Below are 16,713 nucleotides of genomic sequence, written 5' to 3'. Positions count from 1 at the left end.
AGGCTAGAGCAGGGTACGAGTGTGAGGAAGAAGGAGCAGGAGATACAAGATGGTACGAGCTGATCACAGTCCCCAGTCCTAATCTGCACTGCTTGGTGGGGGTGGAGATAATGGACTTGGGAGTGAAGTTGAAGAAAGATGACTGGAGGAAAGAGGTTTTTAAACTCTGCTTTAATTTCTCATTATCCTACCCTGTCATTATTTGGCAGTAATTAAATCAATCCTCCCCAAGGTAAGTCACTCAGTTCCATCATGGAGAAAAAGAGATCTCCCTGTCCTTATCTCAACCCATGAGCTTTCCATTTTATTTTCTTCTCCATCTGGCTGAGCAGGAGGAGTGAGAGCAGCTGGATGGGCACCTGGCAATCAGACAAGGTTAACTAACCACGAAGGGACTGGGTCTGTCTTGCTTTCCAGACTTGATCAGAACAAACATGATGAAATTCCATGACTCGTTAGCATCTATTTTTAATGACTTCTCTCCTTACCCATAGCGATGTCTGGCCACGTCCCTGGTCAGTCTCTCTGCCAGGTAAGCCCCAATTCGATCCAGCTTCTCTGGGGCAGAAACTGCATAGAAAGTCAGTTTCTCCATGTCAGCTTTAACAAGACCATCCTAGAAACAGAAATACAAAATCAAAAATGAAAGAGTTCATAGGAAATATAAAGCTTTCCAAGTGTTTTTCCTTTTTTTCTAGTTAACATTTAAAGAGCAGAGCCTTACAGATGGAAATAAGCTATTGAAAAAAAATACCCAAACTATTGAGCAAAACTGCCATAACCTTATTGGCAAAAATCAGCAACATGAAACAACTAAAATATTTTAAAGGAAATGAAGCAACTAGCTTGCTCCACAATTTTTTTGAGAGAATGGGTATTCTAAGAAAGGGTATGTAGTGAGATATGTGACCAGTTGTAAGACACACTTCTTTCCTAAAAATATGTAATTTTTTTTCTCTTCCCATCCCCCCGCTAAATATATTCAATGCATAATTTTGATAAAATATACAAACAAGATTGTAGTTTAAATATTTAATATTGTAGTTTAAATGTTTTATTTCTTCAGTGTCAAATCTTGAACAAGGCTGACCCCCAGACATTTGAGGGTTAATTGTGAGAACAAGATCAAAAATTAAGATATTAGTTCCAACATGAACTGTAACACGGATCTGCTCAGATGAGGTTATAATCATAATTATCATATAAACAAGATAAGGCTTTTTGTATTTTTATTTTTTTCTGGAAGTTCATAAAAACATTTATTTTGCAAATAAATTACTTAAAAGCTTTTAAGACATTCATTATTGATTAATGAATTTTATCAAGCAAATCTTCTGATACTATAGAGAAGGTCTGCGACTCAAGAGAAATGTTATGAACTGGCCTGTGTCCTCCACTGACCCAATGAATACTAACCAAAGCAGAGACTAAGAAGTGCTAACTCAGAGCTACTGAGTCAGATTTAAACTACAACACTACAGCTGTAGCATTTCCAGGTGTTTCTACACCTGTATCAAAAACTAGATTAGAACAAATAAACCTAAAAAACCATACTGTTCCATGCATTCAGTATACTGTATTCACAGAAAACATTTCCTGTAAAGCCAGTATTATGCACTTACATAATACCTGGCACTCAGTAACAACATCATTTAAAAAAAAAAGCCAACATACTTTGTAAACATATAAGCCAAATATTATGCAAATACTGACTGTGCTGCTTACTTCTACTGTAACAAAAGATATAAAAATTTGGTAACACACTTAAAAATATAGAGCAGCAGGAACATAAGCTCTTGATCAGTCTGAACTGTCAAATGATTATGTACAAACACTTGCATTCCTCCATGGTAAACAGAAGTTATTTATTTTCACAGAGAGTGAGAGTTAGGCTTTAATATAGCTCCAAGACTGTTACAGTGACATGAAAAAATAAAATTGTAGATGAGTATCCGGAAAAATTTAAAAAAAACACCAGAAAAACCTTTTTGGGTCACAACAGTCCACCAGAACTATAAAAATGTTCACAGTCAGTAAGTTAAGAGTTAAAAAATTAAATTCCTGTAGAAAACCAGAAAACGTTCACACCTGCAACCACAAGAAAGCAATTGTTTGTGGTCCTAAAAAGTGATGAAGTTTAGTGCTACCTCTGCAGCAGAATACCTTGTTTAATTAAATATCTGTTTCTCTGAGCAAAACATACAAATTTTATTCTTCAGTGTGCATCCTGCTTTGGAAATGGAATTAGACCAGATGCTCTCCATGGATCTCCCTCCAGATAAACTATTCTACTAATCTCTCTTAAAGCTATTAAGGGCTAAAGCAGAATTTATGGTAAAATGTTAAAAGAGAAAAGAAAATTTTAAAAAATTGCTAAAGCACAAGGTATATTCACAGATTTTCAAACACCAATCCCTTAAAATTTTAAAGTCATGACTCACTTTTGGATCTTCAGGAAATATGTTGTCTACCAGACGCTTGTAGCGAGGTCGCAGCGCAGCACAGCAGCAGCAAACTCCTGCAGAGAGATTTACCCAACGGGATTTAGGATGCAGTTCTAGGGACTCATTTGAAGGGACAAGCTGACAAGCATGGAGGAAGAAGATAACACTGAATTCAGCTTGCTGAATTATCACCAATAAAGCAAAACCAAAGGAGTTTAAAGTAAGTACAAGTAAGTCAAAAAAGCAAAACGGCTATCACACTGCAATATATGAGAAAATATGCAAGGATCTCGAGTACTAGAAATGCACCTGCCACCCATACTTAAAAACATGCAGAAAAGTCAAGGCATTTTAAAATTGAATCATATTAAAACCAAAGCTACTTCATTTGCAGGTTTATCCTCATTCTGAATGACTGTTTCGAAACACCCAAATGTACATTATGTGCATTATTCTAAAAAAAAAGAAAACAAAAATGAAATATGTTTTAAACCAATATAAACCATAATATACAAAACATGCTCTGCCTTCCTTATCCCTTTTCTTATCCCTTATCTTTCCTTTTACTGGACATCAGTGAAATAACAGTCACTTGAAGCAGAGAAATTAAGTTTTTTTAATCTCATTTCTACTCTACTGCTAATCCATATAGTCAGAACAATGCATGTAACTTCAATTTTATTAATTTTAAAAGTCAAACTGCCTGCTTTAAAAAGGTAACAAAACTGAAAAGCATTGTTTGGTCCTTTTTCTAGCACTAAGACATACTAGAACTTTGGAGTTAGGTTAAAACTCAGGACAAAGGAAAAAAAAAAGTTTCTAGGTATCTGTCCAGTATCTGGTACTGGTATATCCAATCTGTTTCTAGGTATTTGTTTATCAAGAGTAGAATTACTCCCCTGTTTTTAAATTTTTTTTGACAAATCAGTTTTTAAATGTTTTAGTGGGCATCTTATCAGATTAATTTATTGGTCAAGCCTCACATCAACACCAAAGCAGTACTAATGCACAAAAGCCACTCAGTAAACAATTGGACACTCAATAATAATGTATCAAGCATACATGCAGATCTTGTCTTTCAAGTCACAACACCTGAAGGATTCAGAATAGCTAAATACCTTACAAATGTCTTATTAAAGATATCCATTTACATACATCTTTTAACACTTCTAAAAACATAAAAAAATGCAAGCAATAAAGGGTATCTTGGAAGAAAATTTTGATGATTACAATTTCTCTGCAAAAGCATCAATACTTGTATTTCTTTACTTAAAATATCTAAGTAATCTTAGTTTTTAACCATACTTATCAGAACATATGGGATCTTCATAACAAGGATTTCACCTGCTGTAGTTTCTCTTCGTTTTAATTACAAGACTCTATAGGAGTAGATATTCTTCCTCAATTACAACTGTTTTCTGATACTATTGTCTCTTGGACAAAAAATGTATTCTGCTTATACTTTGATAACTTAATTCTTGCCACTTATTTAATCAAAAACAATTATCAAAGATAGACCTATGATTTTAAAACTGTGCATTAACTCCAAGTTCTCCCCAATGGACTTGAATTCTGCTCAGGTTATGAATTAAGAGTCCTGTACCACAAGTAACATCAACACTGACTTATGACTTCAATACACAATTATGAAAACAAAAAGTACTTAAGAACAACCAGAATATTGAGAATTTTTGTGTTAAACAGTATTTTGTTACTACTGTCAATTTATTCATATCACTCCTGCTGATGTCTTACTCATGGAGGTCTAGCAAATGTAGAAATCTACATTTACATAAAAGCTGTAGGTATGAAGTAGATAAAATCAAAGTTCTTTAATATGCTGGAAAATGTAGGTAGAAAAAGAGGTGAAAATCCTATTTGATTTAAAATAGAACTGATTTAGACAGTTCTACAAAAATATTCCATTGAGAACAAAGCTGAGAAGTCAGTAAAATCATAGTAAGAAAGGAGTACTGTATTAAGTGTCTTGTATATCATTCCGTATTGGGAAATTCAAGTAAGACCATCAAAATCCACCAAAACCACAAAATATTGCTAAATATTTCTTGAGGCAGGTATGCAACTCTGCAGTACTCTTTGGCTCAGCACTCTATGTACTTGTTGTTCCTACTTGGTTTTCTACCTTATGGTTGACCATTAACTTTGGCCCAGGGTAAACAGTATGTTTGATTGCTACTAAATAAAACAAAATATTCTAACAATAACTGTTGCATACAACTGCCTAAAACATAAGTGTAGGAAAACATTCTAAAATATCGCAAGACAAGCAATTAAAAATACTTTTTAGAATTACTTTCTCCCTCTTTAAGTGACAGAAGAAGAAAATCTTTGCAAAGAACTTCAATTTAAATCTTAAAATGGTGTTTCAAACCTGTGTTAATTACATAAATTTAACATAAAATCTGGATCCAGTTACTTCTTTGAGATGGATAAAAAAGATCAGGTAACAGTACCAACTCATTCTGGCAGCCTTACCAAATGGTTTCACTTAATGGGAACATAATATTGCTCTACTGAAATACTGTTCTCCAAATTTATGGAACACAGTGAATTTTGACACCAAAAACAGGCCTAACAGTAAGTATGCATAAGATTTGAAATTTCCTCCTCCTCCTACCAATTTTGGTAGTATCTTTACATTGCTATGTATTTAATTATGTAATTGTTTACATGGAAAAAAACCCATCAACTTGTCAAAAAATTCTTTATCATCAAAGTATAAACTTAAAACTATGACATTAATACCATCAAAAGAACTTCCTATATTAAACAGAATATTCAAGTACAAGAAAGTGAGATTTAATCTGTCAAAGTTTTCAGCCTTCAAGCAAAACACAATCAGAAATAAAACTGACAGGCACTCCAAACAACACAGAAATAAATGACAACCAAAAGCAAAAACCAGAATAGTTAACAGTCACCACACAGATTTTGTGGGAAAACTAGTAATCATTGCTTGTATCATTTTGAGATAACCATGAAAGATTAAAAAAAAGTATGAATAGGTTTAAAGAACGTATGAATATATAAAAAAACCCAAAAAAATCCCAAAACAAAATCCTCAAAAGATCAAGTCAACAAACTACATTAAAAGTAACCCATAAAATTTAGGAATATTTTACTACATAGACCAAAAAGATGAATATTTTCAAAGATGGATAGAAGCGAAGCAACTGAAAATAGATTCCCTACTTCTTTGATAACAATTAATACAGATAAAAATTTATTCTGATAAACAAATTCATTTCACATAAATAAATTGTTTTGTAGGTCTATAGAACACAGGTAAAAAAACCCAAAACCTTTCTATTTTCAGGTTTATTGAGGAAAAATCCTATGACAATTCCTTTTTAGTGTCAGACAAATTTACATTTTAATGGCCTTCCTCTTGCACAGATCTTTACATCATTTTATGCAAGTAAATATAAAGGTTAGAGCAATATCTACAGAGAATTCTGCACTGTAACATGAAAGTTAACGTATAAGGTTTAAAAAATACTGTTTGCTTGTCCAATAGTGGGATTTTTATCAATTTCAAATATGCACATTTCTGCTAAAGAAGTCCTATAATCTGCATTTTTCATGTTATAACTGTACACATTTACCAGCTGCACAGGTACTTCTTTTTACACATATTTACTCTACACAAGAGCAGCAAAACACAGCCTCCACCATCAGAAAATGGTAATTTCACCTACCCAAACACATACACGGCCTCGGTTCAAAAGCAGAATTATAACCATAGGCTTTTTCTTGCTCAACAGTTGGAACTTGCACATACTGCCTCATCCTGGATATGGATTCACTCTCAGGGACCTGACTCCTGTCCCAGAAATTTGTTCTCTCACACTCGCATAGCTGCAAGGGCTCTGCAACACTGTAAGCTTATCTGATCAGCTCAGTGACATCTGCATAAAGCCACCGAACACGTGAAAAACTTCAGTATCAAATTCTGTTAACAAGGCCAGGCACAGGAAAAGAGAAAAGAATAAAAGATATATTGTCAATGTGTGATTCACATACATTCCTCCAATGAAACTGCACAGACAGTTTCATTACTTCCATTTGCCTGGAACACACAGCTCATCATTCTCTGACCAAAATTAAAAGAATGCATATAGTTTCAGAAAAAACTATCCTCAGACAGCTGCCACATATCACTGTAGAGTGATAAATATTTTAGCAAAATCTACTTGCTTGGTCCACCTGGAGAACAAACAGAGAGAAATATATTTAAGACAGACTACTGACCAAAAAGACATTTTTAAACAGAAAGGTTTACGTCTAAGATTAAAGAAACAATCTAAAAATAATGAAATTAACATTATCTCTAATAATACTTCCTAGTTTAGGAAGCAAGGGTTACAGAATTTAAATCATTAACATGATTATGATCCATCAGGTAGAAAATCAATTTTCAGTTAAGCAATTCTGAAGTTACTTTCCAGCTTCCCATTAATTCTCAGCATTTTACTGTTTCACTTCCTAGATTATATCCACTTGGGATACACAAATACAGGATTTTCATAAAGACATTTTTATAAACCCTGGAAATTACAAGTACTGTTTTTAATACAAACACAGCTAATAATTTCCACTACATAAAAAAATCCATACCAATTCAACACTTAAGAGATAAGTGCTAGTAAACTCAGAGACAACATGGAGCTGCACAGAAAGTGTCCCCACATAGTTTAACTACAGGAAACCCTATGTTGTAAATTAGAAAAATAGCATTACAATAAAGCTGTATTTCAAAACAGTGTGTTTGAATATTTTTGTTATATCTTACTCATACAAAATTTCAGGAAAACAAAAGTTTCAAGGTGGGTTTAAACATAAAAGTCTAAGTTCAGCCAACTGAGTTTAAAACTGCCACATTTTCTTCTATCAAAACCTAGGAAAAGAAATAAACTGTTTTATCTAATGCTGGTATTTCTTCCACAGTTTTGTCATGTTGTCTAATATTGCTGTCAACTGTTTACAGAGCATTAATAACCAGAAGTAAGATTTCATGTTCACTCACTGAATATTTTTATTATGTCCCAAGCTTGGATGTGGTCATCCCTAACTTTATTTGCAATTGTTCAAGTTTTTTTTAAAAAATCATATTCTATCAAAAAATGGTGTAATTAACATAGAAGTTTCAATCTACAGAAAAATGTAAGTTTTGCTAATATCAAGCAACACAGCAATATTAAAATTGTATTTGGTTGCTCAATGTACTTAAATATAACTATGTAAAAATTTATTTGACATTAAACTTTCATTCTACTTATTTTTCTGTGTCTGAGATGAGAAATATAAATAAAATAAACTTCTTTCAAATATCCTGACAAAAGTGCTTAAAATAACACTTTAACCATAACTACTTGCTATACCAGGTTATTTCTGAACTGTTAATATCAGTTGATGCATTTAATTCAGAACTAAAATGACTTTCAAGGGTCTTCTCATTCCACTATGAAAAAGAGATCAGACATTTTATAACAAGAAAATTATTCCAGCCATATAAGGGAGTTAATTAAAAATATTCTTCAACCTGCTATAAAAAGAGCAACTGCTGTAAGGACGCACTGATCAGCCATTGCAATGTCCCTGGAATGCACTCCCAGTGGGCATGGTGGACTCATCATTTAGACAGGATGAAGCCTCATCCCCCAGATAAGCCTCTTCTCCCCTTACCCAAAGCCAGCTGACTTCTAAGGGGCTGGTTTCCAGCCTCTCTCCACCAAAACACACCCAAGAAAATGTCCAACATGCAGATGAAATTTTTGTCTTAAGAACAGGATATTCATCTGGTGATGCGAACTTTTGGCCCCCATGACAGCAAACCTTCAGTAACACCTAATGGGGAAAATTCCATCCATACCTAGGTTTGACAATTTTACATTTATTTTTAAAAATATTTTGGTGCTCAGTTTATTTGAAACAAATTAAAACAACACCCAAAAAAACAGCTTTCTGCTTAAAATTTCTCACAGTAAGCTAAAAAGTTCAAGTTAATTCTGGTGTGATATGACTTCAAGAGTTCTTCTAAATTGGAATCACATAATCATTAAGGTTGGGAAAAGACCTCTTAAGATTATGCAATTCAACCATCAACACAGCACCAACACCATATTCATCATTAAACCATGTCCTGAAGTGTCATGTCCACGTGTTTTTTCAACATTTCCAGGGATGGAGACTGCAGCACTCCCCTGGGCAGCCTATCCCAGTGCCTAATCACCTTTTCTGAGAAGATTATTTTCTTAATATTCAATCTAAACCTCCCCTGGTGCAACTTGAGGCTTTTTCCTCTTGTCCTGTCTCTCGCTACCTGGGAAAAGAGACTGACCCCCACCTGAATACAGCCTCCTGTCAGGCAGTTGTAGAGAGTGATAAGGTTCCCCTAGAGCCTCCTTTTCTCCAGGCTGAACAGCCCCAGTTCCCTCAGCTGCTCCTCAGACTTGTGCTCCAGACCCTTTACCAGCTCTGTTGTTCTCTGAACACACTCCAGCCCCTCAATGTCTTTCTTGCAGTGAGGGGCCCAGAACTGAGCACACCTCAAAAGGTGTGGCCTCACCAGTGCTGAGTACAGGGGGAGAGTCGGTGCCCTGGTCCTGCTGATGACACTGTTGCTGATACAGACCAGGTGCCACTGACCTTCTTGGCCACCTGGGCACACACTGGCTCATGTTCAGCCACTGTTGACCAACACCCCCAGGTCCTTTTCTGACAGCTTTCCAGCCACTCTTCTCCAAACCCGTAGCATTGCATGCTGGAACCAGCATGGAGAGATGCACATTTTGCTATGGTGAAAAGCATGTAAAATAATTTGAATATAATTTTTTTATAAAAACAAGAAATTACAATGCACTTGAAGTTACTAATAAGTACGAAAAACCCCCAAGCTAGTCAAATAATGCTCACCTCAAAGCTTCTTCAATGAAGTATTCTTTTCAGAACCAGCAGTAATTAGAACAAATCTCCCAGGAAGATATTCTCTTTGGGATAGTGTGTTTTGCAGACTTCTAATCCATTAAAAGAAAGTTTTCCATTACATCACCTTTTCCAGTCGCATTCCTTAAGTTCCACCACTGGCAGTGTTTTCATACTATCTCTCCTTTCTCTCACCTTTGCTGGTTTCACATAGTACCTTTGCTTTACTTGCTCATTTCTGTTCTCCTCAGCACAACCTCTTCCTTTCCTGCTTTGAGACAGTACTGTCACTCTCTATTTTTAATACAGTATTTCTATTACCTAAAACTAATCTGGTTCCAGTGGAAGAAGCTCTATGATATGAGTTTTGCTTCTTAATTCCTGTCCTTACTTATATTCCTACTAAGCTGGCCAATGTAATTTGCTTCTCTGACTTCTATCACTGAAGCAATACACAAAGGAGACTTTAGGAGACAAGAAAGACACATTTACATAAATTTCCTTGACCCCTCTTCCTCACAGCTGGCACTGATAGGGAAAAAATGTTTTCCCTGTTCAGGGAAAAAAATGAGGCAAAGTCCAACTTTCATTCCTGCTTTCAGTATTTGGTTAGCTTTAGTAAATGAGTTCTAGGTGATAAATCCAGTGGACAGCAAAAAACAGAGTCTTTGTTTCATTGGACCTTTATTTCTAAATCATAACAAGGTGTTTCATAAATCAGTGAAAAATGTGATGCAAATAAACAACTGGACTAAAGGAGACAGAGTGAAAGAAAGGCTCATAGAGCTTTGTGTGCTCTCTGAAGACATGAATTGCTATTGTTACTCCATCCAGGCAAAGAGCAGAGCATGGAGCGGACTCCTGACGCTGACAAAACACCCACTGTGCACATCCAGTAACACAATGAGCCAGCAGGACATTCTTTACCTACTATTAAATTCTAAATAAAAGAAGTAAAGAAGGATAGGCATTATCACAGTGACCTCATTCTACTCCTGCTACTTAACACACCTATCTCTGCTTGTCCGAATGCCTGGCTCTTCCCAACATCCATGGGTACCAGAGAATGGAAAATCCCCAGCACAGTGACGATCCTGGCACAGAAGCAGCCTCTGAGTTCCAGACAATTCTGCTCAAAGCCTGCTTTCACGGTGACCCTATGCTATTCTCTTACCCAGCTGAGTCATTTTCAGAATGCTGCATCCTTGAACACTTCCCAGGTGCAGAAGACAGTGGGAGGTGACAGAGAAGAGTACTGTAAATGTCATGTGCGCTCAAAGGCCAAGCCACCTAACTTGCTTAACACTCCACTGCGAAGAGGGGCTGCAACACCTGCACCTCTCCTACCACCCTGTTCCCACTTTGTGGCAGGTTAGGGAGAAACATCTAACACAGAAGACCAGAAGAGGCTGGTGCACCTCTGGACTGAGACAGACACTGAAGGAGAGGAAAGACACTACACAAGGCGTGGCTGAAAGGTAACAGGCCAAGCAGCGACACTTAGCCTATCTCCAGGGTGGCCAGAGGTGAGCAAGAAGCAGTTCTAGACGGCTGCCAGAGGCAAAACTATTCCAAAAGGGTCACTGTCTGCCTCAGGAGCCTTCAAAACATACTTCTGATCAGAAGATTGGCCAACTACTGGTAAAAAATATATATACTTGTCTAAAAGGCAAGTACTTTGCCTTTTAGTACTTTAGTACTTTGCCTTTAGTACTTTGGTGACTAAGTCCAGGCTACAGAATGCCTCCCAGATGCTTGAGCTGGTCATACCTTTTCTTCTCAGTTCCAACCCCAGGCAGCACAGCAGACTGCTGACAGGGACTTTCTTTGTGCCTTCCTGCCCGTGCCCAGTTAGTTTTAAAATTTCTAGTCTAGATGTTCTACAATTCCCCCTCCACTGCATTTCCTCATACTACTGGACACAGACCTCTTTCCCAGCAAGGAAAAGAGTTATTTAAACACTTGCTTCTCACTTCTGTTTTGCTACAGGAACTCATGTGGATTAAGCTACTGCCATTAGAGGAACACCCCCTTGTATACACGAGGATGAGAAGGGAATCAATGGGAAGCTGGACAGGAGCACAGATCTAGATACAACTTTGGGAGTTACAATGAATGGAACCTTTAAGTTCTCAAGCTTAGGGCAGCAGCACATAGGGATTACTTGGCATCTCAGAACACAGTCACTCAAATACCATGAACAGTTCTGCTTTTCAGCAGTTGTTTTAATTCCAGGGTCAGCACCCCAAACGTAAGTGGAATGGCTCCTGACACATAGGAAAGTTGCCAAGACGTCTAATGTTTTATATTTTTGGTCAACTGAAATCTGCATTACACAGTAGTGTCTTCTGCTTTGGAAACTGTTGCTTCCCTACACCAAGAAACTGATAGAAAAGTGTCACACACTCTCTACTTTTAGCATTTTATGAAGATTTTATCAATACTACACATCTTTATTATTTGAAGCGAGCTATAAGGATGGCACTGATAAACTATCACCTGCCCTACAGACAACAAGTCCACTTCAAACCAATGACTAACTGGTCAGCAAGTGCCCAGGGATTCAAGCCTTCTTTGAAGGAAAGCACCTGAAGCTTTGCATATTGAAAAACTTGAATGTAAAGCCACATGAAGAATTCTTCCATTTCCTTAAGATGATGCAGTTTGCTTTCTTAATCCAATCCACAGGGAAGGAATACAGCTGTAGTGGTAAGAACTCCCAGAATCTTATGCTGCCGCCCATCTTTTTCCTTAGAAAAAAGGATGCTCAGAACTGTTGCATCACCACCTCATCGCAGCTATCCTATGACCGCAGTACGTAGGCTGGGAGGATTTCATTCTCCACTCCTGCCCAACGGTGCCTTGCAGCTCACCTGCCCAAACACACAGGGCTGGAACAGACCAGGGGAGTAGGCACCACACTGTCACTTGAAAAACAAGGCACAAGAATGTTTTTGTGAGTGAAACATGCATGTATGTCATGATTAAAAGTCCTGATAATGAGGAAGCAAAGGTTCACAGGCCTTCTCTCTGGAACCCTCAAAGCTAATGGAGAAGGTAAGCTTAGCTCAGGAAACTAGATTTTAACTAGTCCAACATAAACTACTGACCTGTTCTGACCTGTTAATAGGACATGTAAGAGTGTGATGTTCTATAGATCCCTTCCTCTATTAAAACATCCCAAATACCAACATAAGCATGGCCAGAGCTTGAAAAACAAGTTTTACCTTCATCTGAGCAAATCCAGCTACAGGCTTCTATAAAGTTGCACAGATTTGAAAAATATTTCCTAATTAAAAGAAAAATGTTCTGTTCACAAGTAGTTCAAAACCACACTACATACATTTTATTTCCTGCACACATACACAATGTACACAGAAAGTAACATAAGAGTGGATGAAAGTGTTTCTGTGAATCTAGAATTATACTGTGATATTTACACTGAGAAAACAGTGCAGCAATTCTGCTGAGGCACATACACAGAGCTCAAAACATGAGAAAGCATCTGTTCCTGTTCAGTAACAAAAGAGTTTAAACTGTATTGATATTAATGAAAAATAAAATGCTAAACAAAAATGTTGCAATGTTATTTTGAAAAACAGTCACAGAGGTTACTTAGGCTTCAGAATGCAAATTCTTGTTTAAATATCACCAATCTTCAATTAAGTGTTCTGCTTGTTTCTATTCCTAGCTTGATTTTCCCAGAAAGCATTTGCAAAATGAGATAGTGCAATCTGGACATGGAAACATACATTAGATACATTAAATACGTTAAAAGAAAAAGAACATTAAAAGAATATGGAATCAAAAATTTGAAAAAAAAAATCTCTTTACATATTATCAAGAACAGGTCCTTGGAGCTGCCAATATCTCCCTTTTACATGTCTTCCTTTCTCTGCAAACAGTTTTACCTCGTTCATCCTGCCCTCACAGAAGAGCAGCTTTTGAACAAACCAGCAAACAGAAGTATATGCAACACAGTTTTAACCACAGACATGAAAGACATAAGTTTCACTGAAAAAAAACCCTCCTTCTAGGTCAATATGAATTACAAAATATTCTCATGGTTGTCATCTTTCCCATTAGCTCTAAAGAGTACTTCATCTTGAATTTGGGTTTCCCCGAAGAATTGAACTGCAGCTCTTCTCCCAAGCAGTGGGATATAAGGCTAGAACATATCCCAGCTGACTGAAAAGCAGTTTCTCCCCTCCTGTAATGTCTAACGAGTTAGACAGGACCACAGACACAGTGGATTTACTCTTCTGGGCACCTTCAGTACCTAAAGACTGTCTATGAACCTTTTCTACCACAACTTCTGTTTCCCACCTAACTGAACTGGCCAGTCTAGAAGATGGTCAGTGTAGGAGACAGACAGCTTCCTATCTATGCACAGAGAAGTCATTTTATAAATACATTGTTAACCAGTAAATCTTGAGTGTGTCAGCTTTCTGTAGAAACCAGACAGGACATCTGTGGGCACAAAGGCTCACTGGTTTCTGCAGCAATCCAGCAGTTCTTGCCCACAAACAGCACTTCTAACCATACTGCAATTCCAACATCAGACTCAATTTGCAAAATTATGTTTTGTCAGTTCTGAGGAACTTCAAGTTCATGTCTAAACCAATGTCAGTAATGAATCACAAACTCATTTAATAGAAAAACCACAAACACATAGAAAGTCTTGTAAACAGCCTGCACTGCATTTATTACGAGACAAGAGAACTCTGCTAGCTCAATCATGTTAGATACAGATCAATTTTAACTATTCATATTTTATTACATATAAAGTTCATCAATAGTGTATCATCATCCTAAAGTCCTTTTCTAATCACTACACAGTTACATTCTAGCTTAACAAACACAGGAAAAAATTTTAATAGCATAAATTATTGAGTATTTGTTAGTGCACTTCTAACAAAATATCCATGAAGCTTTATCTTCACTGATTTCCTTACGCATGAACAGCTTTACAAAAGTATCAGGAAGGAGCACTGATTTGGCATAATTATATAACTTAGTGTTAGATTGGAATCCCTTTCTTATTCTCTTACTAAGGAATGAGTAAGCGTTCAAACCACAGTTAAAGACTCAGGGTGCCCATTTCCAGCCAAAGTACAGACTGTTATCAACAAAATATCGTTAACAGGTCCAAGTGCAATTTAGAATCACAACTGTGCTCTTCTTGAAAAATGAAAGCACAGAGGCCTTTAACAGACCTCAAGCAGGACACGAGTTACACAAGCACCAACTATTTTTGAAGTCTTGGGCAAGCTGTTAGACTAGGAATCACAGAATTGTAGAATATTCTGACTACGAAGGGCTGCAATAAAGATCAAATTCAACTCCTGGCCCTGCACAGGGCAGCCCCAAGAATCACACTGTGTGCCTAAGAGCATCTTCGAAATGCTTCCTGAACTCTCAGCAGACTTGGAAGAGTTTCATTCATCTACCTACCCCACCTCTTATTAATTTCTGTCTAATTCCTGCATGAATTAATCTTGAATAATATAACTTTCTAGAAATGAAATAGCATTCTTCAAAAGCCAAAAGTGGTGTACACAGCTCATTTTCATCTTCAATGCATGAGAAACGTGATTCTCTAGAGAGCTACTGAGGTTCATAAGGGCCAACGGTGGGAAGGAAAAGTCCATATATCAAGGAAAGGGAAAGCCAAAATACTTTTAAAAGGAGTTCATCCTGGCTTTTCCAGAGACATGCATTTAATCACATAATGGAAATCTTACCCCCACTCCCAAAAATCAATTTTGCTTTGTAGTCATGCACAAAAAAAAATAGGACACTTGCATGCACAATCAGCATGAGCCTTCTTACCCTTTCGTCCCATGATTCTGAAATCAATAGCAAACAAGGCTGCACATGAAGATTAATCGACTGATAGCTGCAAAGCGATTTCTGTAAATAACAACGACAGCCATATTTTAATAAAGCCCCCAAAAATTACTACTCTACATTTTAATATTTGGGGAAATGTCCATGTACAGTTTGAAAGCACACAAAGGCTTTGATGGGCACCGAATGAAGTTCATCTCTAAAGAATTTCACTTGTTATGTTACATGCCCAGATTGTACATACAGAAGTAAAATAACTGAAAAAATTAATTCTTCAGGTTTTAACAAGGAATGGATGAAACATCATTGTTCATTTCTTGGCTATATTAAAGTCTGTTCCAAAACAAATGGAAGAAATGAAAGGATGAGTGATGATAATGATATCACTCATCAAGTCTTGTCTTAATATAAATGGTTTTGACTCTTATGGAACTGCTCCTCAACATTAACTTTCCCAAAGGGGGCTAGGATGATGTGTACATAGAAATGACAGCTAACAGAAAACAACAAAAGAACACTTGTTCCAAATTAACAAGTCTTAAAGAAATCCATTTATATTCATTAAATAAGGAAGCACCAATTTGGTGGAACACAAAGTTGTTCAAGGTACCATGAGTTAAATAATCAGATGCACAAAGAGCTACAGTTTTCCAGCTGCAAGTTCCTGTTTTGTTTGTTTTCTTAGCTTAATCAAGGATACATTTGGAGAAGTTACTACTTTTTCTTTTCAATGTAGAAAAGACAGTCATCTAAAAATCAGCTGAAAAAAACCTGTAGATGTTTTCATATTGAAATAATTTCTTTGCATATGCAAAGAATCTATTATATATTCTGCAACCATAGCATTATAATAGTTACAGACATTCTGAAATACAGTTATTTTCCTTTTCTGCCTAGTCCTAGCAAGTGGCAAACTGCCAAAGGAAGCCCAAAACCATGACCTTCCCCTGGCAGCTGTTTTCCAAGTTCCCATGGTCCCTTAGATTAGTAGTTGAAAAGGACATGATACAGGGCTTCTGATGTGTCTCATCCTAAAATATCAGAATCAAGCAGCAAACAAAAATTTCAGACACCCCCTGATGTAACTCTTCTGTAATAGCTGAAATATGAAAATGTTACAGAATGATAACCTATTTAACACTGTTTTAAGTAGTCAATAATGCTGTTATAAAATTAAGAGGGTTTCTCCTGCCTACAAAATTACAAAAATGCTTTATTAAGTAGCAGGTCCCATTGTAAAGTGTGAATGCTACATAAGAAACATATTCCAGCTGAGGAAAAAAGTATGCTGGATGGGAAGAGTAGAGAAACTAATTAATGAGAACTATGGCTTGATTTTCACTAAAAACAATAGAAAGCTTAGTCCTTGAAATATTTATACTGACACAATTAGGAACACATCTCCAGCCACTGATATTTCAGAATTTTATTTCACAGGGCAATAAATCTTCCCTTCCCATTACCAATCTTGTTA

The 16,713-nt window shown here is 36.5% G+C and overlaps 1 protein-coding gene across 4 annotated transcripts in view; it reads right to left on the bottom strand.

The window, feature by feature from the left end:
* The window catches only part of EFR3A (EFR3 homolog A), a 77,550-nt gene that overhangs the window by 52,127 nt on the left and 8,710 nt on the right, over positions 1 to 16,713 (bottom strand). For 2 of the 4 annotated variants that reach the window (XM_053985948.1, XM_053985929.1), the window contains exons 3-5: positions 15,222 to 15,302; positions 2,442 to 2,518; positions 489 to 616 (exon numbers count right to left, since the gene is read on the bottom strand). In XM_053985948.1, the coding sequence (XP_053841923.1) occupies positions 489 to 616; positions 2,442 to 2,518; positions 15,222 to 15,234 (218 nt within the window). In that variant the 5' untranslated portion in view covers positions 15,235 to 15,302. The remainder of the gene's footprint in view (positions 1 to 488; positions 617 to 2,441; positions 2,519 to 15,221; positions 15,303 to 16,713) is intronic. The other 2 variants (XM_053985938.1, XM_053985958.1) reach the window with 1 other exon arrangement.

Source organism: Vidua macroura, chromosome 1, assembly GCF_024509145.1.
Source record: "Vidua macroura isolate BioBank_ID:100142 chromosome 1, ASM2450914v1, whole genome shotgun sequence".
NCBI lineage: Eukaryota > Metazoa > Chordata > Aves > Passeriformes > Viduidae > Vidua > Vidua macroura.
The sequence above is the reverse complement of the archived record's forward strand: the minus strand, read 5'-3'. Positions and strand labels throughout refer to the sequence as shown.